The 27088-nt window shown below is 36.0% G+C and overlaps 1 protein-coding gene and 1 non-coding gene across 5 annotated transcripts in view; one reads left to right on the top strand and one right to left on the bottom strand.

Annotated features, from left to right (window-relative positions):
- NUCB2 (nucleobindin 2) overlaps window positions 1–27088 on the bottom strand; it is a 45697-nt gene that overhangs the window by 1676 nt on the left and 16933 nt on the right. The window contains exons 4-14 of one of the 4 annotated variants that reach the window (XM_068555230.1): window positions 26961–27068; window positions 21862–21988; window positions 15696–15799; window positions 14684–14869; window positions 14397–14487; window positions 13736–13794; window positions 13546–13638; window positions 12242–12331; window positions 966–1136; window positions 594–675; window positions 20–166 (exon numbers count right to left, since the gene is read on the bottom strand). In XM_068555230.1, the coding sequence (XP_068411331.1) occupies window positions 159–166; window positions 594–675; window positions 966–1136; window positions 12242–12331; window positions 13546–13638; window positions 13736–13794; window positions 14397–14487; window positions 14684–14869; window positions 15696–15799; window positions 21862–21988; window positions 26961–27068 (1119 nt within the window). In that variant the 3' untranslated portion in view covers window positions 20–158. Of the gene's footprint in view, window positions 1–19; window positions 167–495; window positions 676–965; window positions 1137–10077; window positions 10264–12241; window positions 12332–13545; window positions 13639–13735; window positions 13795–14396; window positions 14488–14683; window positions 14870–15695; window positions 15800–21861; window positions 21989–26960; window positions 27069–27088 lie in introns of those variants that run through there. The other 3 variants (XM_068555229.1, XM_068555231.1, XM_068555232.1) reach the window with 3 other exon arrangements.
- On the top strand, window positions 12973–13045 carry TRNAS-CGA (transfer RNA serine (anticodon CGA)). The gene has a single exon. It is a non-coding gene; the product is annotated as a tRNA-Ser (tRNA).

Raw genomic sequence — 27088 nt, 5'->3', positions numbered from 1 at the left:
AAAAAAAAAAAAAAATACGTTCTCATTTAAAAAGTATCTTCCTTTATTCCACATATGCTTTAAAATATTTATTGAGCAGAGGAAAAGGAAGGGAGGTAAAAAGATGACACACATGATGATGTAACAATTTTATTCTAAGTTCTGGTGGACTTCGGACTTTAAATGCCTGTCCAAAAAAAAGAAATATGCCCTCATTTTAAAGGTATCTTCCTTTATTCTGAATATTCTTTTATACATAGATATATTGAGTATTTGCTTTTTAACTATGTTTAGTTAATCACCGATTACAATTAAAAAACATGTTCTCTGATAATATCAATAATTGATTAGGAAGAATTATGAATAATACTGAAAAAAATCATTTCACCATGCATATGGCTATCAAATTATATAGCTTTTGAAATGTACTGATGTATAAAAATTTTAGAGGCTTTTTCATTTTTCTGTAACACAAATTGCTCTATTTCCATAAATAAACAGAAAATAGCACAGATATTAATGATTTGAAATTATATTTGTAATAAATGTGAATTTCTATTTATTCAATTTTTAAATTTCCTCAAACAAACAAACAAATAAACAAAATTACATACGTGGCTGGATCTTTGATTCTCCACCAGGCACTGATGGGGAAATTTCTTGTTGTAATTTTTTTTGTTCCATCTGCTGTAAAACCTAGTGAATGGAAAAAGAATGCCTTAAAAGTAAGCGTTATTTGATTTTCTCTGATATGTATGACCTTTGACAATGCACAACAAACTAACTGAAAATTGTTTTCCAAAATGGGATATTCATGTTCTATAATTTAGATTAATATTCAACAAGGAAGTTTAAAAAAAATGCAGTTTAAAAAATACTAAAATTTAAAATATGACAGCTAATTGAAATATATTACAAAAACAGAGGCTTGTAGCAAAGCCCCTAAAATCCTTTTTAATGCCACAAGCCTTTTTACTAAATATCACCTGATGGTATTCCAGCTTCTGAGCCTCAAGTTGGTCATGCTGACGTTGTAGCTCTTCTTTTTGTTTCTGAAGCTCATCTGCCTTTTTCTTAAGTTCAGTTTCTTGTATGGAGATAATATTTTCATATTCCTTCAGTTCTTCCTCTGTGAAGAACTGTTGTTGATCCAATGTCTAAAAGACAAAAAAATGAGAAAAGAATAACCTTAGAAAGAAAACAAAAAGGTCTGATTCAGCTTTAAAATTCTATGCTTAGCAAAGTACAAAAGAATATCTATAGTATTACATCTTTTGGGTAAGAAAGAAGGGGAAATAAGAATATATACACTTGTACTTATTTGAGCAAAAGATATAACAGGAAGGAAAATCCAGAAACTAATGAGATTGGTTACCTACAGAATAAGGGGAGAACTGGGTGGAAAGGACAAAGACAATATGGGAAAGAAAATCACACTCCTTTGAATATGCCTTTTTTGCACAGATTTGATTGTTGGAAACATATCAATGTTTCACATACTCAAAGAAAAAAAGAAAATAAGTAAAAATCCACGAGGACAGAAAACCTCTCCAAATTGAATACAAATAGAAACAAATAATACTTTTATTTTAAGTGAAATAATCCACAGAAGGGGGAAGGAAAAAAGAACTAACCCAAGAAACTTTTGATCACAGCATTTGGACTATATGCTGTTAGGCTAAAACAACAACAAAAACTGTAAACAAATACTAAAGTCTGGCTTTGCAGAGGCATCAATTAGCAATTCTGAAACTCTTTGTACGTCTTAGGATTGAACAAATAAATACAATATTATTGTGGAAAATGGGAGCCAGGCTTTGTATGAAATATGGAAAGAGAAAAAGAATGTTGTACTGGAAGAAGAAGTGTTAGATTGAAATTTAAGGAGATATCAGTGTGAACTCATGAGTTTTAATACATCTTGATAGCTAAATATATAAAAATGAATATAAATGTGTAGATGTGTCTATATACATATTGCATGCATGTGTGTATATATATACACACATACACATACTATAAATATATATATTATATATATATATATATATATTTTTTTTTTTTTTTTTTTTTTAATTCCTCAACTCTGTTACTTGATAAGGCCCAGAAGCAATGGCACACCAGTAGCAAGGAGCAAATCCACTGTGCAGATCCTGGACTGTAATATTGATCTCCACTAAAAGGAACCAGTGCTCCTCCGAAAAATGTCTGATTCCAGAGGTAGGGCAGAGAAAGAACAAGATGAGCCTTGGACACCTTATTACACTAAAAATTAAGGAAGTCCTCAAAGAATGATAGGGACATGCCTGAAGGACACAAAAGCCTGTCTGAGGAAACTCCTACTAGCCAAATCAGGGACAATTTGAACATCAAAAACAAATGATAGTAAGAATTCAAGTTTACTGAATAAAATAAGAAGCCAGGAGTCTACATTGATATAAACAACTAGAGAAGGGGGAAGGAACAGCTACAGTGGAAAGCCAAGGGAATATTGGCTTTTTCCACCTACAGCAGAAAGCCAACTAAGGAATGATTAGAAAATCACCATTTGTCAACAGTCACAGTAACAATTTATTCTGGCTAGATTCATCAATGCATGCTAAACCCCGTAGATAATGAGTCTCAAAGTATATCCCCAAAGACAATACCTTTTTAAAAAGTAGAGCAATCTCATTTTTTATTGGTGGAAATGTAAATTGGTACAATTCTTTTGAAAAGCACTTTTACAAAGTATATCAACAACCTTAAAAATATTCCCTTGGTCCTGGTAATGCTACATTGAGAACTTATCTTAGAAAATAACCCTGAACACATAAAAACTTCATATAAAAATGTGTTTATAGCAGCACTATCTTTTTAAATAACAATAAAAGAATGGAAATAACCTAAATGTCTAACCCTCAGAAAACAGTTAAGCACCTCCATAGTTATTAAAACAATGCTTACAAATAGTATTTGGGAATACTTTTGATATGACGTTGAGTGATTTTTTTTTTTTTAAGCTGACTTCTGATTCTGGCAGTATGGTGGGATAGACAAGATACTTTTCAAATTACAGAAGGTAAAACAGTAATTTTACAGTGGGAAAACCTGGTAGACACCACCTTAACCAAATAATCAAAGTTAACATTGGCAGTTATGGAAATAATCAGCAGCATATGATTCTTGATATGATGCACTTAGCATCACTTCAGTGATATTCCTATCCAAAGTAGGAATCATGGGCTTCCCTGGTGGTGCAGTGGTTGAGAATCTGCCTGCCAATGCAGGGGACATGGGTTCGAGCCCTGGTCTGGGAAGATCCCACATGCCGCAGAGCAAATGGGCCCGTGAGCCACAATTACTGAGCCTGCGCGCCTGGAGCCTGTGCTCCGCAACAAGAGAGGCCACGATAGTGAGAGGCCCGCGCACCGCGATGAAGAGTGGCCCCCGCTTGCCACAAGTAGAGAAAGCCCTCGCACAGAAACGAAGATCCAACACTGCCATAAATAAATAAATAAATAAAACTGTCAAAAACATTTCCCTGTGTAGACAGTTAAAAAAAAAAAAACAAACAAAAAAAGTAGGAATCATAAGGAAACAGCAGACAAACTCAAAATGAGGGACATTCTACAAAATAACTGGTCTGTAGTTTTTAGAAATATCAATGCTATGAGATACAAAGACTCAGGAACTGTTTCAGATTAAAGTAGACTAGAAAGACATTACAACTAAATCCAATGCACGATCTTGGATTTTCTTTTGCTATAAAGACCAATACAGGAAAAATTGACAAAAATCTCAATAAAATCTAGAGATTAGAGAATAGTATTGTGTGTGTAGCATTGATAATCTTACTGTGATTATGTAAATCTTTGCAAAAAATGCACACTCAAGTATTTAAGGTTAAAGCAGCATCATGTGCAACTTACTCTCAAAAATAATTATATATGTTATATATAAATACACACACACACAGATTAAAAATAGAGAAAGAGAGAAAAGGAGAGGGAGAAAGCAAATGTAGTAAAATGGGAAATCTGGATGAAAGGTATTCAGGAATTCCTTGTATATTCTTGCAACTTTTTGGTAAATCTGAAATTATGCCAAAGTGAAAAAGGTATATAATTATCTATTGATCCAGTTCACCAGAAGCACTCAAGGGAATTCATGTTCAAATAATCTTAGCATTCTTCTTCTTCACCAATGTCCAGAAATAGTTCAAATGTTAGACAAAAACTTACAACAAAAAAGAAGCTGATTTCTTTAACCTCAAACTAAGATGACCAATTGTCCCAATTTGTCCAGGATTGTCCAGGTTGTAACAAGGAAAAGTTCCGCATCCTGGGAAACTCCACAGTCCAGGTAAACCAGGACAGTTGGCCACCCTATCTCAAACTAAGTAAAAAGGTAATCTTTTTATTTTATATAGGAAAAGACAATGTTCTTTTTTTTTTTTAACATCTTTAATGGAGTATAATTGCTTTACAATGGTGTGTTAGTTTCTGCTTTATAACAAAGTGAATCAGCTATACATATACATATATCCCCATATCTCCTCCCTCTTGCATCTCCCGCCCATCCTCCCTACCCCAGCCCTCTAGGTGGTCACAAAGCACCGAGCTGATCTCCCTGTGCTATGCAGCTGCTTCCCACTAGCTATCTATTTTACATTTGGTAGTGTATATATGTCCACGTCACTCTCTCACTTCATCGCAGCTTACCCTTCCCCCACCCCCGTGTCTTCAAGTCCATTCTCTACGTCTGTGTCTTTATTCCTGTCCTGCCCATAGGTTCTTCAGAACCACATATTTTTTTTTAGATTCCATATATGTGTGTTAGCATATGGTATATGTTTTTCTCTTTCTTAGTTCACTCTGTATGACAGACTCTAGGTCCATCCACCTCACTACAAATAACTCAATTTCGTTTCCTTTTATGGCTGAGTAATATTCCATTGTATATATGTGCCACATCTTATTTATCCATTCATCTGTCAATGGACACTTAGGTTGCTTCCATGTCCTGGCTGTTGTAAATAGAGCTGCAGTGAATATTGGGGTACATGACTCTTTTTTTTTTTTTTTTTTTATTTATTTATGGCTGTGTTGGGTCTTCGTTTCTGTGCGAGGGCTTTCTCTAGTTGTGGCAAGCGGGGGCCACCCTTCATCGCGGTGCGCGGGCCTCTCACTATCGCGGCCTCTCTTGTTGCGGAGCACAGGCTCCAGATGCGCAGGCTCAGTAATTGTGGCTCACGGGCCTAGTTGCTCCGTGGCATGTGGGATCTTCCCAGACCAGGGCTCAAACCCCTGTCCCCTGCATTGGCAGGCAGATTCTCAACCACTGCGCCACCAGGGAAGCCCCATGACTCTTTTTGAATTATGGTTTTCTCAGGGTGTATGTCTAGTAGTGGGATTGCTAGGTCTTATGGTATTTCTATTTTTCATTTTTTAAGGAACCTCCATACTGTTCTCCAAAGTGGCTGTATCAATTTACATTCCTACCAACAGTGCAAGAAGGTTCCCTTTTCTCCACACCCTCTCCAGCATTTACTGTTTGTAAATTTTTTGATGATGGCCATCCTGACTGGTGTGAGGTGATACCTCATTGTAGTTTTGATTTGCATTTCTCTAATGATTAGTGATGTTGAGCATCCTTTCATGTGTTTGTTGGCAATCTGTATATCTTCTTTGGAGAAATGTCTCTTTAAGTCTTCTGTCCATGTTTGGATTGGGTTGTTTGTTTTTTTGATATTGAGCTGCATGAGCTGCTTGTAAATTTTGGAGATTAATCCTTTGTCAGTTGCTTCATTTGCAAATATTTTCTGCCATTCTGAGGGCTGTCTTTCATCTTGTTTATGGTTTCCTTTGCTGTGCAAAAGCTTTTAATTTTCATTAGGTCCCATTTGTTTATTTTTGTTTTTATTTCCATTTCTCTAGGAGGTGTGTCAAAAAGGATCTTGCTGTGATTTATGTCATAGAGTGTTCTGCCAATGTTTTCCTCTAAGAGTTTTATAGTGTCTGGCCTTACATTTAGGTCTTTAACCCATTTTGAGTTTATTTTTGTGTATGGTGTTAGGGAGTATTCTAATTTCATTCTTTTACATGTAGTTGTCCAGTTTTCCCAGCACCAATTATTGAAGAGGCTGTCTTTTCTCCATTGTATATTCTTGCCTCCTTTATCAAAGATAAGGTGACCATATGTGCGTGGGTTTATCTCTGAGCTTTCTGTCCTGTTCCATTGATCTATATTTCTGTTTTTGTGCCAGTACCATACTGTCTTGATTACTGTAGCTTTGTAGTGTAGTCTGAAGTCAGGGAGCCTGATTCCTCCAGCTCTGTTTTTCTTTCTCAAGATTCCTTTGGCTATTCGGGGTTTTTTGTGTTTCCATACAAATTGTGAAATTTTTTGTTCTAGTTCTGTGAAAAATTCCATTGGTAGTTTGATAGGGATTGCACTGAATCTATAGATTGCTTTGGGTAGTATAGTCATTTTCACAATGTTGATTCTTCCAATCCAAGGACATGGTATATCTCTCCGTCTGTTTCTATCATCTTTAATTTTTTTCATCAGTGTCTTATAGTTTCCTGCATACAGGTCTTTTGTCTGCTTAGGTAGGTTTATTCCTAGGTATTTCATTCTTCTTGTTGCAATGGTAAATGGGAGTGTTTCCTTAATTTCTCTTTCAGATTTTTCGTCATTAGTGTATAGGAATGCAAGAGATTTCTGTGCATTAATTTTGTATCCTGATACTTTACCAAATTCATTGATTAGCTCTAGTAGTTTTCTGGTAGCATCTTTAGGATTTTCTGTGTATAGTATCATGTCATCTGCAAACAGTGACAGTTTTACTTCTTTTCCAATTTGGATTCCTTTTATTTCTTTTTCTTCTCTGATTGCTGTGGCTAACACTTCCAAAACTATGTTGAATAATAGTGGTGAGAGTGGACAACCTTGTCTTGTTCCTGATCTTAGAGGAAATGGTTTCAGTTTTTCACCATTGAGAACGATGTTGGCTGTGGGTTTGTAATATATGGCTATTATTATGTTGAGGTAAGTTCCCTCTGTGCTTACTTTCTGGAGGGTTTTTATCATAAATGGGTGTTGAATTTTGTCAAAAGCTTTTTCTGCATCTATTGAGATGATCATAAGATTTATCTCCTTCAAGTTGTTAATATGTTTTATCACATTGATTTGTGTATATTGAAGAATCCTTGTATTCCTGGGATAAACCCCACTTGATCATGGTGTATGATCCTTTTAATGTGCTGTTGCATTCTGTTTGCTAGTATTTTGTTGAGGATTTTTGCATCTATGTTCATCAGTGATATTGGCGTGTAGTTTTCTTTTGTGACATCTTTGTCTGGTTTTGGTATCAGGGTGATGGTGGCCTCGTAGAATGAGTTTGGGAGTGTTCCTCCCTCTGCTATATTTTAGAAGAGTTTGAGAAGGATAAGTGTTAGCTCTTCTCTAAATGTTTGATAGAATTCGCCTGTGAAGGCATCTGGTCTTGGGCTTTTGTTTGTTGGAAGATTTTTAATCACAGCCTCAATTTCAGTGCTTATGATTGGTCTGTTTATATTTTCTATCTTCCTGGTTCAGTCTTGGAAGGTTGTGCTGTTCTAAGAATTTGTCCATTTCTTCCAGGTTGTCCATTTTATTGGCATAGAGTTGCTTGTAGTAATCTCTCATGATCCTTTGTATTTCTGCAGTGTCAGTTTTTACTTCTCCCTTTTCATTTCTAATTCTATTGATTTGAGTCTTCTCCCTTTTTTTCTTGATGAGTCTGGCTAATGGTTCATCAATTTTATCTTCTCAAAGAACCAGCTTTTAGTTTTCTTGATCTTTGCTACTGTTTCCTTCATTTCTTTTTCATTTATTTCTGATCTGATGTTTATGATTTCTTTCCTTCTGCTAACTTTGGGGTTTTTTGTTTTTCTTTCTCTAACTGCTTTAGGTGTAAGGTTAGGTTGCTTTATTTGAGATGTTTCTTGTTTCTTGAGGTAGGACTGTATTGCTATAAACTTCCCTCTTAGAAGTGCTTTTGCTGCATCCCATAGGTTTTGGGTCATTGTGTTTTCATTGTCATTTGTTTCTAGGTATTCTTTGATTTCTTCAGTGATATCTTGGTTCTTTAGTAGTGTATTGTTTAGCCTCCATGTGTTTGTATTTTTTACAGATTTTTTCCTGTAATTGATATCTAGTCTCATAGCATTGTGGTCAGAAAACATATTTGATACGATTTCAATTTTCTTAAAATTACCAAGGCTTGATTTGTAACCCAAGGTATGATTTATCCTGGAGAATGTTCTATGAGCACTAGAGAAGAAAGTGTATTCTGTTGTTTTGGGATGGAATGTCCTATAAATATCGATTAAGTCCCTCTTGTTTAATGTATCATTTCAAGCTTGTGTTTCATTTTGGATGATCTGTCCATTGGTGAAAGTGGGGTGTTAAAGCCCCCTACTATGATTGTGTTACTGTTGATTTCCCCTTTTATGGCTGTTAGCATTTGCCTTATGTATTGAGGTGCTCCTATGTTGGGTGCACAAATATTTACAATTGTTATATCTTCTTGGATCGATCCCTTGATCATTATGTAGTGTCCCTCTTTGTCTCTTGTAATAGTGTTTATTTTAAAGTCTGTTTTATGATATGAGAATTGCTGCTCCAGCTTTCTTTTGATTTCCATTTGCATGGAGTATCTTTTTCTATCCCTTCACTTTCAGTCTGTATGTGTCCCTAGTTCTGAAGTGGGTCTCTTGTAGACAGCATATATACAGGTCTTGTTTTTGTTTCCGTTCAGCCAGTCTATGTCTGTTGGTTGGAGCATTTAATCCATTTACATTTACGGTAGTTTTCAATATGTATGTTCTTATTACCATTTTCTTAATTGTTTTGGGTTTGTTATTGTAGGTCTTTTCCTTCTCTTGCATTTCCTGCCTAGAGAAATTCCTTTAGCATTTGTTGTAAAGCTGGTTTGGTGGTGCTGAATTCTCTTAGCTTTTGCTTGTCTGTAAAGGTTTGAATTTCTCCATCGAATCTGAATGAGTTCCTTGCTGGGTAGAGTAAACTTGGTTGTAGGTTCTTCCCTTTCATCACTTTAAATATGTCCTGCCACTCCCTTCTGGCTTGCAGAGTTCCTCCTGAAAGATCAGCTGTTAACCTTATGGGGATTCCCTTGTATGTTATTTGTTGCTTTCCCTTACTGTTTTAATATTTTTTCTTTGTATTTAAATTTTGATCGTTTGATTAATATGTGTGTTGGCATGTTTCTCCTTGGATTTATCCTGTATTGGACTCTCTGTGCTTCCTGGACTTGATTAACTATTATTTCCTTTCCCATATTAGGGAAGTTTTCAACTATAATCTCTTCAAATATTTTCTCAGTCCCTTTCTTTTTCTCTTCTTCTTCTGGGACCCCTATAATTTGAACGTTAGTGCATTTAATGTCGTCCCAGAGGTCTCTGAGACTGTCCTCAGTTCTTTTCATTCTTTTTTCTTTATTCTGCTCTGCAGTAGTTATTTCCACTATTTTATCTTCCAGGTCACTTATCCGTTCTTCTGCCTCAGTTATTCTGCTATTGATTCCTTCTAGAGAATTTTTAATTTCATTTATTGTGTTGGTCATCATTGTTTACTTGCTCTTTTTAGTTCTTCTAGGTCCTTGTTAAACGTTTCCTGTATTTTCTCCATTCTATTTCCAAGATTTTGGATCATCTTTACTATCATTACTCTGAATTCTTTTTCAGGTAGACTGCCTATTCCCTCTTCATCTGTTTGGTCTGGTGGGTTTTTACGTTGCTCCTTCATCTGCCGTGTGTTTCTCTGTCTTCTCATTTTGCTTAACTTACTGTGTTTGGGGTCTTCTTTTTGCAGGCTGCAGGTTCGTAGTTCCTGTTGTTTTTGGTGTCTGCCCCCAGTGGCTAAGGTTGGTTCAGTGGGTTGTGTAGCCTTCCTGGTCAAGGGGACTGGTGCCTGTGTTCTGGTGGATGAGGCTGGATCTTGTCTTTCTGGTGGGCAGGACCACGTCTGGTGGTGTGTTTTGGGGTGTCTGTGACCTTATTATGATTTTAGGCAGCCTCTCTGCTAATGGGTGGGGTTGTGTTCCTGTCTTGCTAGTTGTTTGGCATAGGGTGTCCAGCACTGTAGCTTGCTGGTCGTTTAGTGGAGCTGGGTCTTAGTGTTGAGATGGAGATCTCTGGGAGAGCTTTCACCGTTTGATATTACGTGAAGCTGGGAGGTCTCTGGTGGACCAATTGTCCTGAACTCAGCTCTCCCATCTCAGAGGCACAGGTCTGACACCTGTAGGAAGGAAGGAAGGGAGGGAGGGAGGAAGGAAGGAAGGAAACAATTAAAATTAAAAAAAATTTTAAATTATTAAAAATAAAATAAATTAAAAAGTAATAAAAAAAAGAAAGAAACAAAGAAGAGAGCAACCAAACCAAAAAACAAATCCACCAATGATAACAAGCACTAAAAACTATACTAAAAAAACAAAAAAAACAAAACAAAAAAATGGACAGACAGATCCCTAGGACAAATGGTAAGAGCAAAGCTGTACAGACAAAATCACACAAAGAAGCATACATATACACACTCACAAAAAGAGAAAAAGGAAAAAAATATATGTATCTATATAAAAAAAAAAAGGAAGAGAGCAACCAAATCAATAAACAAATCTACCAGTGATAATAAACTCTAATTACTAAACTAAGATAAACATAAAACCAGAAATAAATTAGATGCAGAAAGCAAACCCCAAGTCTACAGTTGCTCCCAAAGTCCACCAGCTCAATTTTGGGATGATTCGTTGTCTATTCAGGTATTCCACAGATGCAGGGTACATCAGGTTGATTGTGGAGATTTAATCCGCTGCTCCTGAGGCTGCTGGGAGAACTTTCCCTTTCTCTTCTTTGTTCGCACAGCTCCTGGGGTTCAGCTTTGGATTTGGCCCCGCCTCTGCATGTAGGTCGCCTGAGGGCGTCTGTTCTTCGCCCAGTCAGGATGGGGTTAAAGTAGCAGCTGATTAGGGGGCTCTGGCTCACTCAGGCCGGTGGGGAGGGAGGGGTATGGAATGCGGGGCGAGCCTGCGGCGGCAGAGACTGACATGACGTTGCAATAGCCTGAGGCATGCTGTGTGTTCTCCTGGGGAAGTTGTCTCTGGATCACCGGACCCTGGCAGTGGCGGGCTGCACAGGCTCCTGGGGTGGTGTGGATAGTGACCTGTGCTTGCACACAGGCTTCTTGGTGGCTGCAGTAGCAGCCTTAGTGTTTCATGCCTGTCGCTGGTGTCCACGCTGATAGCCGTAGCTCGCGCCCATCGACAATGTTCTATTTTCAATCTACTTTGTTTGGTACCTCTCAACCATTCTGTTCAAGATGTGTATGCACTCACTTATACACAGTAAACTATGGTATAAATTCAAATACTTTTCAGGAGCAATTTGACAGATATATTTAGAAACTAAAAAATGTTCATAAAACTTGAGAATAGTTCTATTCCTAGGAATTAATCCCAGGGAAATCATCACAGATGCCCCCAAATGCATGAACAAATGGATAGTCATCATAATGTTATTTATCCCAGTAAAAAAAAAATTAGAATTGACCCATAATGTCTGAATCTGGAAGAATGGCTGTATAAATTATGCTATAACCACACAACTGCATGCTAAGTGGTCATTTTTTAAATCGAGATTTTGAGACATGGCATTGGAAAATGTTCATGAAATATTGTTATATTTTAAAAAAACAGAATTTCACAAACATACAAAGTCATTTATATAGAGAATATATGAAGCCATTTAAAAAAATATATAGATATGAATTTATGTGTATATGTAAGCTAAAAATGGGACAGTACACTATTTATTCACTATATGCTATATATGCATATACTAAATATACAAACGATTTCCAAACTGGCATAACACAATGCATAATTTAAGTGTCTACCTCCAGATGGTAGAATTACATGTAACCTCTAATTCATACTTTAACTGTATCCGTATTTTTAATTTTCAAGAATGAACATTATTTTACACGTAAAAAAAGTACGATTTTAGAAAGATATAATTACATGCAATGTGACTACCAATAGGGATCAATTGTCCCAGCTTTGCAAGAAATCAAGTTCATTATTTTATAGTGACATTTTATATGAAAAGCCAAGATGGTAAAACTATACATGCAAACATAACGGCGAATAAAAGTTAAAAGCAGAATAGACTGATGTAGAATTTCTTGAACCATACATCCCGTTTCACGTAGGTTCTATTACCTCCCAGCTATCTGGCTCCAAGAATTCCTTTTTTTCTGTAGCTTTCAAAAACTCTTCTAGAGTCACCAATCGGTCTTTGTTAGTATCAACCTGATTAAAGGAAAATGTACATGTAAAATAAAATAACTCTTTCACATTATTTAGATACTAGAAATTCTTCTAATAGATGCTACTACATAAACATACAGCAATTAGGGTTAGCCTAACATCCATAGAAACTGAGGGACAAAAATCAAAACAGGACACTCAACATTATCCTAGAATCAGAAAATAGATAACTTTCTCTTCTATATAATTCAAATTTGAAAATAACTGATACCCCCAAAGAGCACCAAGTTTGAGTCTGCTGATATGACTGGGTAGACTAGTATTGCTTTCCTTACTCACCATACCTCCTTTCAAAGCCAAGTGCTTGGGCAAGAAAAACAATCTTTCCAGAAAGAAAACTGTTTTAGACAAGAGTAAAGGAGTTTAAGTTAAAACGCTCCCAACATTGTTTTCCCAAAAACAAACAACTAACTGAATCAGAGCGAAAGCTGACAACCTTTCCAAACCCTGTTTAATGGCTCTTCTAGACTATGGCAAATTCAGTTACAAAAGTGAACTCTGTGATGGCCAAAGAAATTCATTTGTTACTTGGAAGCCAGCACTCAACAAGAATCCCAATTTACCATGAATAGCTCAAATATCAGGTGAAAATCACTGAAGCAAAACAGTGGGCTTGGGGAAATTCCCTGGTGGTCCAGTGGTTAGGACTCTATGCTTTCACTGCCAAGGGCCCTGGTTCGATCCCTGGTCAGGGAACTAAGATCCCACAGGCTGATCCCACAAGCCACGTGGTGCAGCCAAAAACAAATAAACAAACAAAACAAAACAAAACAACAAAAAAGTGGGCTTAAGTTACCCTGCCTATGATGGCTATTTCAGAGTTTTCAGCTTAATAATGTGAACAAGAAATAAATACTTGTTGTGATAAACCATTAAGGTATTGAGTTTTTTAATTTCTTAGCAAAAACTAATACAGCATTTAAAATATCAAATAATGGACTACATTATTTTTTACTTCTAAAAGAATGTTTTACAGCATTCTTTTATATGCAGCAGCAGCCTAATATTTTAAAATATTTTAAAGCAGTTACAAAATAATTTTATTTACACTAAGGGAACCTACTGACTGTTCTGGATCAAAAATGCAAAATCCAATTAAATATCTATTATGTATATTTATTTTCCATTTTACAGTAAGATTTATTGCAAGAACTTGAAAAATCCACAGAAGTAACAGATAAACTTTTCAAACATACCTCATTCATTACATGTTCCCTCATTCTAAGCCTTTCTTCCTCCATTTCTACCATATCATCCTCTTCATTTTTGGGGTCATATACTTTCTCCAACTAAAAAGAAAAATTTAAAACCAACATAAAAGAAAGGAAGACAATAGAAGGAAAAAAGACAGAGCAAAACCACTGAATACTTAATGAACTCATTTACCTCTTTAGTAAATAGGGCTTCTAATTCTTGTTCATCTAGGAAGCCATCACTATTGACATCTAAAGTTTAAAAGTTACAAATGCAAAAACTGATTTTAATGCCTTAGAAAATTGATAGTTAAAATATAACTAATTACAAATGGTTTGCAAAAGTATTACTTAACATGAAGCATCAACATGCTACAGAAAAAGGTGTCTTTCTTTTTTATGAAGCCTCAGATCAGTCCAACTGATAACAATTCACTACTTATTCATAATTCATCGTAGTTATTTAGAAAAATATATATATTAACCAGTTTTTCCAAAAATATAAAGTGAAGCAATATGCTATAAGACTAAAAGTAAATTTTAATATTACAGTATAAAGTCCATTAGATATAACCTAGCTAGACACAGAAATGCCTTCATTTTACAGAGAAACTTGTAATAATCATATAATGACTCAAAAGTAAAAGCAAGTATAAAGACATAGCTACTGACCTAAAATATTTTATACTGCACACCAGCAATAAAGACTACTATACTACCCTAGAGGAAAACTCTAAATGTTTACTATCAATAGGACTCAATTAGCAAACCGTGGCAGAAATCAATTAAGAGTAAAGCATCTATAATTTTTCAAACAAAAGATATAAATATTAATATTGTATCAAATCTGTTACCATGTAATTTGAAAAATGTCTTGGGGTCAAAGTCATTAGGATCCAATCCATCAGCCTCTTCCCACACTTCTTTTAGTTGATCTTTGCTTCCCTGTGAATCAATTTTAAAAAAACCACTCAAAACAAACTATAATCTATGTATATAGGCTCAAAATAAAATATAAAATTGAAAAACTTTGCAGAATTAAGAATCAAGATTTTAAGTACTAATAACTTATAAAATTCTTCTATCTGGCACAAAGAAGTATCTTCATCTAACTATGGTTTTACAAAGTCATAATCCTTACTGGATGATTAACTTTGGGATGATTTTCATGCTTTCTCTTCATTTCTTCAAATTTAGATTCTTCTTCTTTTCTCTTTTCTTCATTCAGTGTTTTTAAATATTCTCTCCTTTCATGTTCCTTCATCATTTCATATTTTTTAAATTCTTCATGTCGAGCCTTATCATAGTGTTCCAGATCACTTGTAGCCTATAATGCAATATTTAAATTAAATAAGAAGATGTGCTTGAAAAATATAAACAAAGGCTTTCTTGCATATAACATACTCTCTAACAGAAGGTAGCATAGGAGGGCCAAACCATATTTGACTTCTGTTTTAAATTTTACCCTTCTATTTTAGTCATTATTATTCTCAGAGATGTAGGCATTCAAAGAAAGTAAAAGTTCAAAGCTAGCTTCAACTTTAGGAAGTTCCTCATAAGCAAGTAACATATAAATTTATTTTTAAAAGAAGAAAAAGGAAGGGACTGTATCAAAACTGTACAGTATAGAGAACTAGAACAGTTCCTAACGACTTAACTAAATCTAGTAACACCCAGGCTAGAACATCTAATTTGCTAACTTCATACAGTACATGAGAGGTCTACAAATTATAATCTAAAATCCCTGAGGCAGGATGTGTCTAAGAATTTTCTAGATTTTAGAAAAGACATATGGCATATATGCCATATCATATAACACCCCTGAAGAGTCTGTAACCAAACAGATTAGTACTTCCTTATCAAAATCTATAAATACTCACACTAAGTAAGCTAAATAAAACCTATAAATAGCCTTACTATAATTCAAGCCAGGTTTCCATTTTTATAGTATTTTGGATTTTGGAATTGTTGGCAAGGGATTACAGACCTGTATGTCCACATTATTATCTATACTAATAAGGGTTAAGCTATCTCCCTTTAAAGATATTCTAGAGAGTATGTAAAAGTTATACTACCACTTTCTGGAATTTAGTTGTCAAATTACAAAACCTCAAAGGCACAACAAAGATAACACATTTTGAAATGAGTCTCACCGCTTTGATTAGCATATCTAAATCTGTAGATTCAAACTTCTCAGGATTCAGGTGATTTAGATGATCAAATTGTTTTAGAAGAGCGTGGTGGTCTATGCCTGTATCTGAAAGAAAATGAGAAAACTGTAAACAATAAATTATTAGAAGCTAGAAACATTAATATAAATAATACATAAGAATAAGCATTCAGGGGGCTTCCTGGCGGCGCAGTGGTTGAGAATCTGCCTGCCAATGCAGGGGACACGGGTTCGAGCCCTGGTCTGGGAAGATCCCACATGCCACAGAGCAACTGGGCCTGTGAGCCACAATTACTGAGCCTGCGCGTCTGGAGCCTGTGCTCCGCAATAAGAGAGGCCGCGATAGTGAGAGGCCCATGCACCGCGATGAAGAGTGGCCCCCGCTTGCCACAACTAGAGAAAGCCCTCACACAGAAACGAAGACCCAACGCAGCCATAAATAAATAAATAAATAAATTTAAAATTGATGTGGTGATTTCCTTTAAAAAAAAGAATAAGCATTCATATTAATTCCTATAGGATTTTATAAGAAAATTCAAAGTTTTAGATTTAAAAGTTCATATTTTCTTTTAGAATATCGTACATATTGTTATTCTAGGCAAAGGTAATGCCCTTGAATCTAGAATGGAATAAAATTTAATGTGTACATTTTAATGTTATTTCAAGAAAGACTAGTTAGCTAGCAGTATAATTTACAGTAAAAACTTTTTCATTATTGTAAAAGTACCAAATTTCCTACTTTTAATTAGATAAACTCTAATATACTACCCTCACCAAAGGTCTAAGAAGAATTTCTTTCTTTTTTTTTTTATAAGAATTTTTTTTTTTTTGGCTGCACCTGGTCTTAATTGCAGCATGTGGGATCTTTTATTTGCAGCATGTGGACTTCTTAGTTGCGGCATGCGGATGCTTACTTGAGGCATGTGGGCTTCTTAGTTGTGGCATGCAGACTACTTAGTTGAGACATGCGGACTTCTTAGCTGTGGCATGCATGCAGGATCTAGTTTCCCGACCAGGGATCGAACCCGGGCCCCCTGCACTGGGAGCACAGAGTCTTACCCACTGGACCACCAGGGAAGTCCTAAGAAGAATTTCTAAAAAGAATTGCTCTAAAATTTATATGAAGGAACTATTTGTATGCTGCTCCAATTAATCCTTTATGGAACAATAAAAATCTAATTCAGTAAATTCATTTGATTATGACTTTTTTTTTTGGCTGCACAGCACAGCATGTGGGATCTTAGTTCCCCCACCAGGGATCGAACCCTCGCCCCCTACACTGGAAGCACAGAGTCTTAACCACTGGACCGCCAGGGAAGTCCCTGATTATGACTGATTTTTAAAGAAACATCATTTTCTTTGCAAAGAACTTACAAAAAAAAAAACAAGCTACAGTGTATTGTAGTTGAATGAGTGAAGCGATTCTGGACGATTTCAGTTGTATTATAGAACTGAGCAAAATATGTACATGTGTTGATTTGTTAGAAGTCAGGGTTCTCACTTAGGAAAAAAGAACATACAAACATGAAAATCATGGAAGGCAAGAAAGAAACTTGGGGAAAGGGGTGGGAATTAGTGCTAACTGTGTGAACTTATTATTTCTAAAACATACATATATAATGTGTACACATATATGCATGTATGTTTCACACATATATGCATGTGTATGAATATATATTTATATATATGTGTGTGCATGCATATGTGTATAGACATGCATGTATTTCCTATCTCTGTCCTATGGAAGTGTCAAGAAGAAAATATATCCCAGGAGTATTGAGCACACCTAGTGCCATCTCTTGGTCTGTAACATCATTTTGCACTAAAATTAAGAACCAGGAATCCTCAGAGAAATGGCTAATTCCAGGGCTAGGGCAGGGTATAAAGTACAGGATGAGCCTGGAACATATTGTTATGCCAGAAAGTAAGAAACAGCGAAATTTAGTTCAACTAAGCTTTCACTGAATTCTCAGTATGGCCCTGTACTAGAAGTTTTACTTATGAAGAAAAGATCTGTTACAAAACCTAGCCCTAAAGGATACGACCCGTCACTGAAATACATGAAAAGACACTTAGCCTCACTCAAAATAAGAGAAATACATATTAAACCTGCACAATTATACCATCTAACAGAGTGGCAAAACTCCTAAAGTTTAATGATACTTATAATTAGCAAGGCTGTGAGAAATTATTGCTGGTGGGAATGGGTATTGATCACCCTCCGTGGAGGTGGCAGTATCTACCAAAATTACAAATACATATATCCTTTGGTTTAACAGTTTCATTGTGGGGAACTTATCCTACAGATAATCTTACATGGATACATAGTGGTATGTGTACAAGAGTGTTCACTAGAAATAACCCAAATATCCATCAACAGGGAGGGGTCTGGTAAATAAATTATGGTATACCTATATAAGGGAAATCTACGCAGTTGCTGAAAAAAAAATGATGGTCTCTATGTACTAATACAGAAAGATCTCCAAAATATATTAGTAAAGGAAAAATACAAGCTACAAACGTGTATTGCATGTATCTTTTGTATAAAAGAGAGGAAAAATAAGAACTTTTATTTGTATTTGTTTATATATGAGTAAAGAAACTCAGGAAGGATGGTATTAGGGGGCAGTGGGAACTGATAAAGTACAAAAATATCAGGGAACTTTTTGCTATATACTTTCTTACACTTTCTTTTTTTAAACCATGTGAATGTATTGCCGACTTTAAAAATTACACACACAACCCCGCAAAATTAAGACACTTTAAGCCCTTCTTCAAATTATCAGAAATTTTAATTCATAAATTTTGAATCAATGAGAAAATACTCATAACTTTTCTAAGCATATAAAACAGTTTCCTTTAGATAATGAAATTCAGCCCCTGTCTTGGAATAAAGAAAATATTGCCAAGATTAAGGGGATGGAAGTTGTCTAAGGGCAAAGAAATCTCAAACCACCTTAGGCCTGGCTTCAAGGATGGAATTACCTTGTGTGTCTGACCAGCTGAAGTAGGATGGTATGAGTTAATTCACCTCTCATTGATATCCTTAGTTTCAGGATAAAGAGTATTTGGTACTTGTTTTCTAAGTCTATTCACCAGCAGAGAGTTTACTGCTCTACACAATTTCTCCAATATGATCCATTGACCAGAGGTACGTGTTTAAAATGCAGGAACTTCCCTGGTGGTCCAGTGGGTAAGACTCCGTGCTCCCAATGCGGGGGCCCAGGTTCGATCCCTGGTCGGGGAACTACATCCTGCATGCATGCTACAACTAAGAGTTCGCATGCAGCAACTAAGAAGCCCGCGTGCTGCAACTAAGACCCGGCACAGCCAAAATAAAAATAAATAAATAAATAATAAAAAACTATTTTTAAAAAATAAAAAGATAAAATGCAGATTACTCATCCCTAGAATCAGAGTATCTGGAGGTGAGATCCAGTAATCTGCATTTTTAACTAGCTCCCTAAGGTGATTTTTATGCAATCTGAAGTTTAAGAACTGCTATTCCACCCTTAGTAAGTATTCAGATATTTATTGATGACAACGAACCACCCAGATAACCAACCTATGGGGGCATGTTACAAGGACACAGGAGCCAGCTTGAAGGGTCTCCCACCTGCCAAAGCTGGCCCTTGGATTTTGATTCATAATTAGAAAGGCCATTCCAAGACAATAAAGGAATTCACTTATGTTGTCAACTGTTGCTTTTATGGTTTTATTTTCTACACTTAAATCTTTGATTTATATAAGCACTTATTCTGATGTATATGAGATATAAATCTAACTGTACCTCTTTCCAAATGGCTATCCAACTCTATTAAGACTACTTATTTTTTTTTAAATCTTTATCTCACTAATAATGAGATACCACCTTTAATTCAAACTAAATTCCATATGTATTTAATTTTATTTCTGGAATTTCTATTTTGTTCCACTGGTCTTTCTACTTACATGACAAAACCATAGAGTTCTAATGTCTGAGGCTTAGTGATATATTTTAATATCTAATATATCTAGTCCTTCTTCTTTGTTCTTCTTCAGAGGCACATCGCTTTTCTTGCTCATTTCCCTTCTCATATGAACTTTAAAATTAACTTGGCTAGTACCAGGGGAAAAAAGTACATCTTTTTATTTGGATCATGTTAAATTTGTAAATTAACCTAAGAAGAACTGACATGTTCATAATGTTGAGGCTTTGTATCAAAAAGATGTTATGTCTTCCCCTTTTTTCAAGTCTACTTTCATGTCCTTCAGGAGCATTTTAAAGTTTTTATCTGTAAGTTTTGCACATTTCTTAATAGGTTTATTCTGGGTGTTTTATCTTTGTTGGTATCATAAATGGAGTCTTTTCTTCCATTATATCTCCTAATTGGCTGTTGTTTGTACATATGAAAAACACTGATTTCTGTATATTGTTTACCTTGTTGAATTTTCCTTTTGTATATACTAAGTTTTTCAGACAAGTTCTTTGGGTTTTCCAAGTGAATAATTATATTACCTGCAAATAGAGATGGTTTTATCCCCTACTTTCCAATTATTTTACCTCCAATTTTTTCATTTGTATAATTGCTTTGGCTAGTACCTCCAAAACAATATTAATTAGTAGTGGTGACAGTGAGCATCATTGTTTTGTTTCTGATTTTAGTGAGAAAATATATTTGTGTTTCCCCAATGTGTAGCTGAGTTGGACATATCTGATCATGTTACAGAAGTATCTATTGATTACTATTTTATTACTTTTTTAAAATTAAGAAGGGGTGTTAATTTTTGTCAAATGCCTTTTCTGAATATATGGAGATGATCATATGAACAATGAGATTACTTTCTTTAAGATATCTTCACATTTCAAAAACTCTGCTTCATAGCTATTTAATCTTCTCATAGTCTAAAATTAAAAGAATATAGAAAGATGAATAGGCAGAGCACAGAGGATTTTTAGGGCAGTGAAACTACTCTGTATGATACTATAACAGTTGATACATGTCATTATAAATTTGCCTAAACCCATAGAATGTATAACACCAAGAGTGAACTCTAATATAAACTATGGATTTGGGGTAATTATGATGGGTCAGTGTAGGTTCATCAGTAGTAACAAATGTACCACACTGTTGGGAGATGTTGGTATTGGGTGAGGCTATGAACGTTTGGGGACAGGGGTGTATGGGAAATCTCTGTACCTTACCCTCAATCTTGCTGTGAACCTTATATTGCACTAAAAAAATTGTCTTAATTTAAAAAAATACAAATTTCAAAGATTTATTCCGATTCATTATTTGTCCTTTGACTTTACAATTTCTTTTGTCACACCAAAAATTTCTTTCTTCTTATATCTATTCATATGATAATTTACAGTATTAGATTTCCTAAAATTAAGTTAATCTCGCATTCCTGAAATAAACCCACTTGCTATGATAGAATATTCTTTTAACGTCCAATAATTTTGGTTTTGGCATCAACACATAATAACAGTGTGGAACTTTCCTTCTTAATCTATGCTCTGGAATACTTTAAATAGCACTGACAATCTGATCTTTAATGATTTGGTGGAATTCCCTTTGGCACTATCTGAACCTGGTGTTTCTGTGGAGCTAGCTCTGACAATTGTTCTATTTCATCTATGGAAATTGTTCTAATTAGATTTTCTCTCTCTACTTTCTTTTGGTTTGCTTTGACGTTATTTTTCCTCTTTCATATCAGTGGATTAATTCATTATTTTTCATTCTTCCTTTTTATTGATATAATTGTTTAAGGCTAATCATTTTGATTTTTGAATGACGTGAATATATAACCTATTCAAAAAATTAAATTTTAAAAATTAAGAGAAGGTGGGACTCCCCTGGTGGTCCAATGGGTAAGACTCCATGCTCCCAATGCAGGGGGCCTGGGTTTGATCCCTGGTCAGGGAACTAGATCCCACATACATGCCGCAACTAAGAAGTCCGCATGCCGCAATGAAGATCCTGAGTGCCGCAACTAAGACCCGGTGCAGCCTAAATAAATAAATAAATAATAAATAAATAAATTTTTTAAAAAAATAAGAGAAGCCAAATCAATATAACATTAAATTTTGACTATAGGAACATGGTCTGTAAACTGACCTTAACAACCAAATATTGGAATTTTCCTGCCTTTTCTTTAGCACTTACCTTGAAGGGAATCCAATTTAGCTTTAATCAGCATTCTTAACCTTGCCACTTCTTGCCTTTTCAGTTCATCAAGTTTTGTCCTCACATGGTGACTTACTAAATCCAGTTCTTTGCTTAGCCTCCCACTCTGTTAACAAAAATAATAAATTAATTTTATCTATTCCATTGCATTTTTAGATAAGACACAATATATTAAAAATAGGGTTATAATAAAGTAGTGATACTTTTGACTATTTTAGATAAATTTGATATTACAAACAGCATTTCTTTCAGAAGATATTCAATTTGTGACTCTAAAATCAAGATGTCTAAAAACCATATAATTTAGAAAAGCATAATTAAAGCACAAAGAAGAAATTCAAAAAGTAACTTAAATTGTAAAATGGTGCAGCCACTTTGGAAAACAATTTTGACAGTTCCTCAAAAAGTTAAACCCACAGTTACCATATGACCCCGCAATTCCATTCCTAGGTATATACCTAAAGAGTTGAAACATATCACATAAAGTCTTTTTTTAAAAATAAATTTATTTATTTATATCTTATTTTTGGCTGTGTTGGGTCTTCGTTGCTGCACTCGGGCTTTCTCTAGTTGCGGTGAGCGGGGGCTACTCTTTGTTGCAGTGCGCAAGCTTCTCATTGCGGTGGCTTCTCTTGTTGTGGAGCATGGGCTCTAGGAGCATGGGTTTCAGTAGTTGTGGCACCCAGGCTCAGTAGTTGTGGCTCACTGGCTCCAGGGCACAGGCTCAGTAGTTGTGGCACACGGGCTTAGGTGCTCCGCAACATGTGGGATCTTCCCAGACCAGGGCTCGAACCCACATCCCCTGCATTAGCAGGAGAATTCTTAACCACTGCGCCACCAGGGAAGTCCTCACGTAAAGTCTTAAATATGAATGTTCATAGCACCATTATTCATACGAGCCAAAAAAGTAGAAATAACCCAAATGTCCATCAACTGATGAATTGATAAAATATGGAATATCCATACAGTGGAATATTATTCAGCCATTAAAAGGAATGAATACACCGATACATGCTACAACGTGATGAACACTGAAAACATTATGCTAAGTCAAAGAAGCCAGGCACAAAAGGCCAAATTTTGTATGATTCCATTTATATGAAATGTCCAGAATAGGCAAATCCACAGATATAGAAAGTAGATTAATGGTTGCCAGGGGCTGAGGAGAGAAAGGAAAGGGGGAGTGATTGCTTAATGGGTACAGGGTTCCTTCTGGGGGGAAATAAAATTGTTCTAAAATTAGATAGCGGCGATGGTTACATGACTCTGTACATATAATGAAACCACTGAATTGTATACATTAAAGGGACAAATTTTATGGTATGTGAATTATATTTCAATAAAGTTTTTTTTAAAGTAATGTGGCCTCCTTAAGCTTTAGTCATTCCATATATAAATAACTTCTCAAAATTCATCTTTTTTAGGTTGTCTCCTTTGATTACTTTTTTTCATAGATGAGTAATTCTATTCATGTTCCAAAATTTAAGAGACAAAATAGCTAGTGGTTTACCTTCTCTTGTTTAAAAATGCATTTTCAATCAGAAACTGCAAGTCTAACTAGCAATCAGGCACACAGACCCTTCAGGACTGAGTCAAGGGGGAGGAAGGGAAGGAAAAGAAACGCCTCAAGCAAGACCAAGAAAGAATGTTCAGAGAGGGAGAAGGAGAGCTAAGAGAATATGCTGTTACAGAAGCAAAAAGAGTAGTACATTTCAAGGAGAGAATGGTCATTATTATTAGATAAAACAATAGTCCTCAAGTGTGGTCCCAAAGTGGAAGCATCAGCATCACCTGGGAACTTTAGCTATGGAGGCCCTAGACTTACTGAATCAGAAAGTCAGGAGGTGGGGCCCAGAAATCTGTTTTAACAATTTAAAATCTGAGAACCACTGAGATAAAATAAAGGAGTCCAGTAAGAAGAGGAATAAAAGGTGCTCACTAGATCTGGCAATTAAGAAATCACTGACAGGTACTTCCCTAGTGGTCCAGTGGTTAAGACTCCATGCTCCCAGTGCATGGGACCCGGGTTCGATCCCTGGTCAAGGAACTAGGTCCCGCATGCTGCAACTAAAGATCCTGCATGCTGCAACTAAAGATCCCACATGTCGCAATTAAAGATCCCACTTGCCGCAACTAAGACCCGGTGCAGTCAAATAAATAAATAAATATATATTTTTTTAAATTAAAAAAAAAAAAATAAGGAAGTCAACTGACATCCTTCACAAAAGTACATTCAGGGAAGTGGTGTGGGCGAAGCCATAATCTTCCCAGTTAGCAGTGTTTGGTAAGTGAAGAAACATAGTATGATTCTCCTTTCAAAATGCTTAGCTGACAACAAAGGACAACTTCTAACTCTTTTTTTTCCAGTTTTTCCTGAGACAGGAGTCTTTGCTCAGCTGTTTGTAATGATTCTGTCGGCTTGATTTTTATTGTCTATTTTTACTCAATTTCTTTTTCATTAAACAACTGTTTAACTTACTTCATTTTGTCTCCCCCCACACAACCCCATAGGAAACAGAAATTGACTGTGAAAGGAAGACAGTTATAAAAGTATTCTCCTATACTGAAGAAGGCAAGCTTGTTGTTTTCTTTTCCCTGATTATCTCTATATAGTAACTCCCATTACCCACATTGTCTGTTAGCCCCCAAATAACGCTCTTAGTCCTAACTGAAGTAAATAAGAGACATTGAAAGTTCTACATTAAATATCATTCATCCCAGGAAATTAGTTCCACAGCTCAAATGAATTTTTCAAAGAAACACGAGATTATTCTCAAAACAATTCAGGGGACTGTAGATATTATGCTAAGTGAAATAAGTCAGACAGAGAAAAACAAATACCGCGTGACATATGTGGAATCTAAAAAAACAGAACAAACAAACCAACTAAACCAAACAAAAAACAGACTCATAGATACAGAGAACAAATTGGTGGTTGCCAGAGTGGAGGGAGGTTGGGGGAGGAGTGAAATGGGTGAAGGGGATCAAGAGATACAAACTTCCAGGTATAAAATAAATAAGTCATGGGGATGTAATGTACAGCATGAGGAATGAAGTCAATAATATTGTATTAAATTTGTATGGTGACAGATGGTTACTAGACTTATTGTGGTGATCATTTCACAATGTATACAAATGTCAAATCACTATGTTGTACGTATGAAACTAACATAATACTGTATGTCAAATATACTTCAATTAAAAAAAGATAATTCAAAAAAATAAAATAAAATAAAATAAAGATAATTCAAGGGAATTATTGGCATAAGGCTGTTACCATTCTCCCAGAAAAATTCACAGCCTCCAAGAGGACAGCTGTGAACTAAAAGCCACACACAGGGATTTCCCTGGTGGCGCAGTGGTTAAGAATCCAACTGCCAATGCAGGGGAAATGGGTTTGAGCCCTGGCCTGGGAAGATCCCACATGCCACGGAGCAACTAAGGCCGTGCGCCACAGCTACTGAGCCTGAGTGCCACAACTACTGAAGCCCGAGCGCCTAGAGCCCGTGCTCTGCAGCAAGAGAAGCCACCGCAATGTAAAGCCCACACATCGCAACGAAGAGTAGCTCCCGCTCACGGCAACTCGAGAAAGCCCACGTGCAGCAACAAAGACCCAACACAGTAAAAAATAAATGATAAATAAATAAATTTATTTTTTTAAAAAATAAATAAAAGCCACACACAGGTTCTGATAGTGGCCACAACCTAATGCGGGTCAGACTTTCACAGGGGCCCAGACCAGGGACAGAGACTAAAATAAGTATGTTTGATTCAGAAAGTTTCCTTCAAACAAAGTTCCAGGTAAGATAACTTTTTAGGAAAGTTAAAAACAGATAAACAAAAATAATATAAGCAAACCAATAAAACTATCTTGAGAGGTATAACTGAAACTTTAAAATTAAATCATTGGAAATTTTTTTTTACTGCTGACGCTAAGATAAACCCAACTAAGTGGATTCATTACCCTTCAAGGGTGGGCTTTAAAAGAATCTCTCACGTCAGATCTTGGTTTTTACAACCTTTCTTTATTGTGAGTACTAAGGAGGTGTCTAGGGCTAGGATAATGTCAAATAAATAGGGTTCTTAGGACAGAGGCAAATAATTAAACCTCCCCTATTGAGATAAGATGTGGCCCATTACGTCTTCTATTAATCTGGACCTGATTAAAACACCAGAACTAAACCTGTGCTAAACCTTTGAATAGCTTCCTGCTGTCCTCACATCATGATTCAAGCCCCTTACCATGATGTACAAGGCCCTCTGTCATCTAGCCCATGACTCTTTCCAACCTCATCTTTTGGCCAGTCATGGCCTCCACTTCCCAGGCCAGGTTCCAGCAACAGTTACTCCTTCCAGGTTCCTATATATTCCTGTCTCTGTTCCCTTGCACCTTGGCCTAGCATGTCTCCCAGTCTTTCTCCTTTTCTCAGCCACATATTTAAGCACAGGCATAATCTCTACCAGGAAGAAAGACTTCCCACTTTCCCCCACCGCTTCCTACTGAATTAGGTGTCCATCCTCTGTATCTCCAAAATGTATTATACACTCAGCGTATATTTATCTTAGTAATCTTTTTCTGGATATTAGTCTCCCTTGAGGGTTCTTTAAGGGCTAAGAATGAGTCTTTGTTTTTTGTTTGTTTGTTTGTTTTAATTATTTATTTTTTATTTTTGGTTGCGTTGGGTCTTCATTGCTACACACGGGCTTCCTCTAGTTGCAGCAAGCGGGGGCTACTCTTCCTTGCGGTGCGCGGGCTTCTCATTGCAGTGGCTTCTCTTGCTGCGGAGGACGGGCTCTAGGTGCGTGGGCTTCAGTAGTTGTGGCACGCGGGCTCAGTAGTTGTGGCTCACGGGCTCTAGAGCACAGGCTCAGTAGTTGTGGCAAACGGGCTTAGTTGCTCCGTGGCATGTGGGATCTTCCCAGACCAGGGCTCGAACCCGTGTCCCCTGCACTGGCAGGTGAATTCGTAACCATTGTGCCACCAGGGAAGTCCCAAGTCTTATCTTTGTAATCCCAATACTTAGCTCAGTGTCTGGCATGCTCAAGTGTTTGTTAAATAATTATTTAATTACATTTACCTTTATTTCCTCTATGTCTGCTTTCTGGAGCTTTTCTCTGAAATGATTATCTGTTTCCAGCACATCAATCACTTGCTTGAGGTATTCATCATAATAAAGTCCAGTATCCTTCAAATTAAGAAACAAAC

The sequence above is a fragment of the Eschrichtius robustus genome, chromosome 11 (assembly GCF_028021215.1).
Source record: "Eschrichtius robustus isolate mEscRob2 chromosome 11, mEscRob2.pri, whole genome shotgun sequence".
NCBI classification, from domain to species: Eukaryota; Metazoa; Chordata; class Mammalia; order Artiodactyla; family Eschrichtiidae; genus Eschrichtius; species Eschrichtius robustus.
This window is presented reverse-complemented; position numbering and strand designations above follow the sequence as displayed.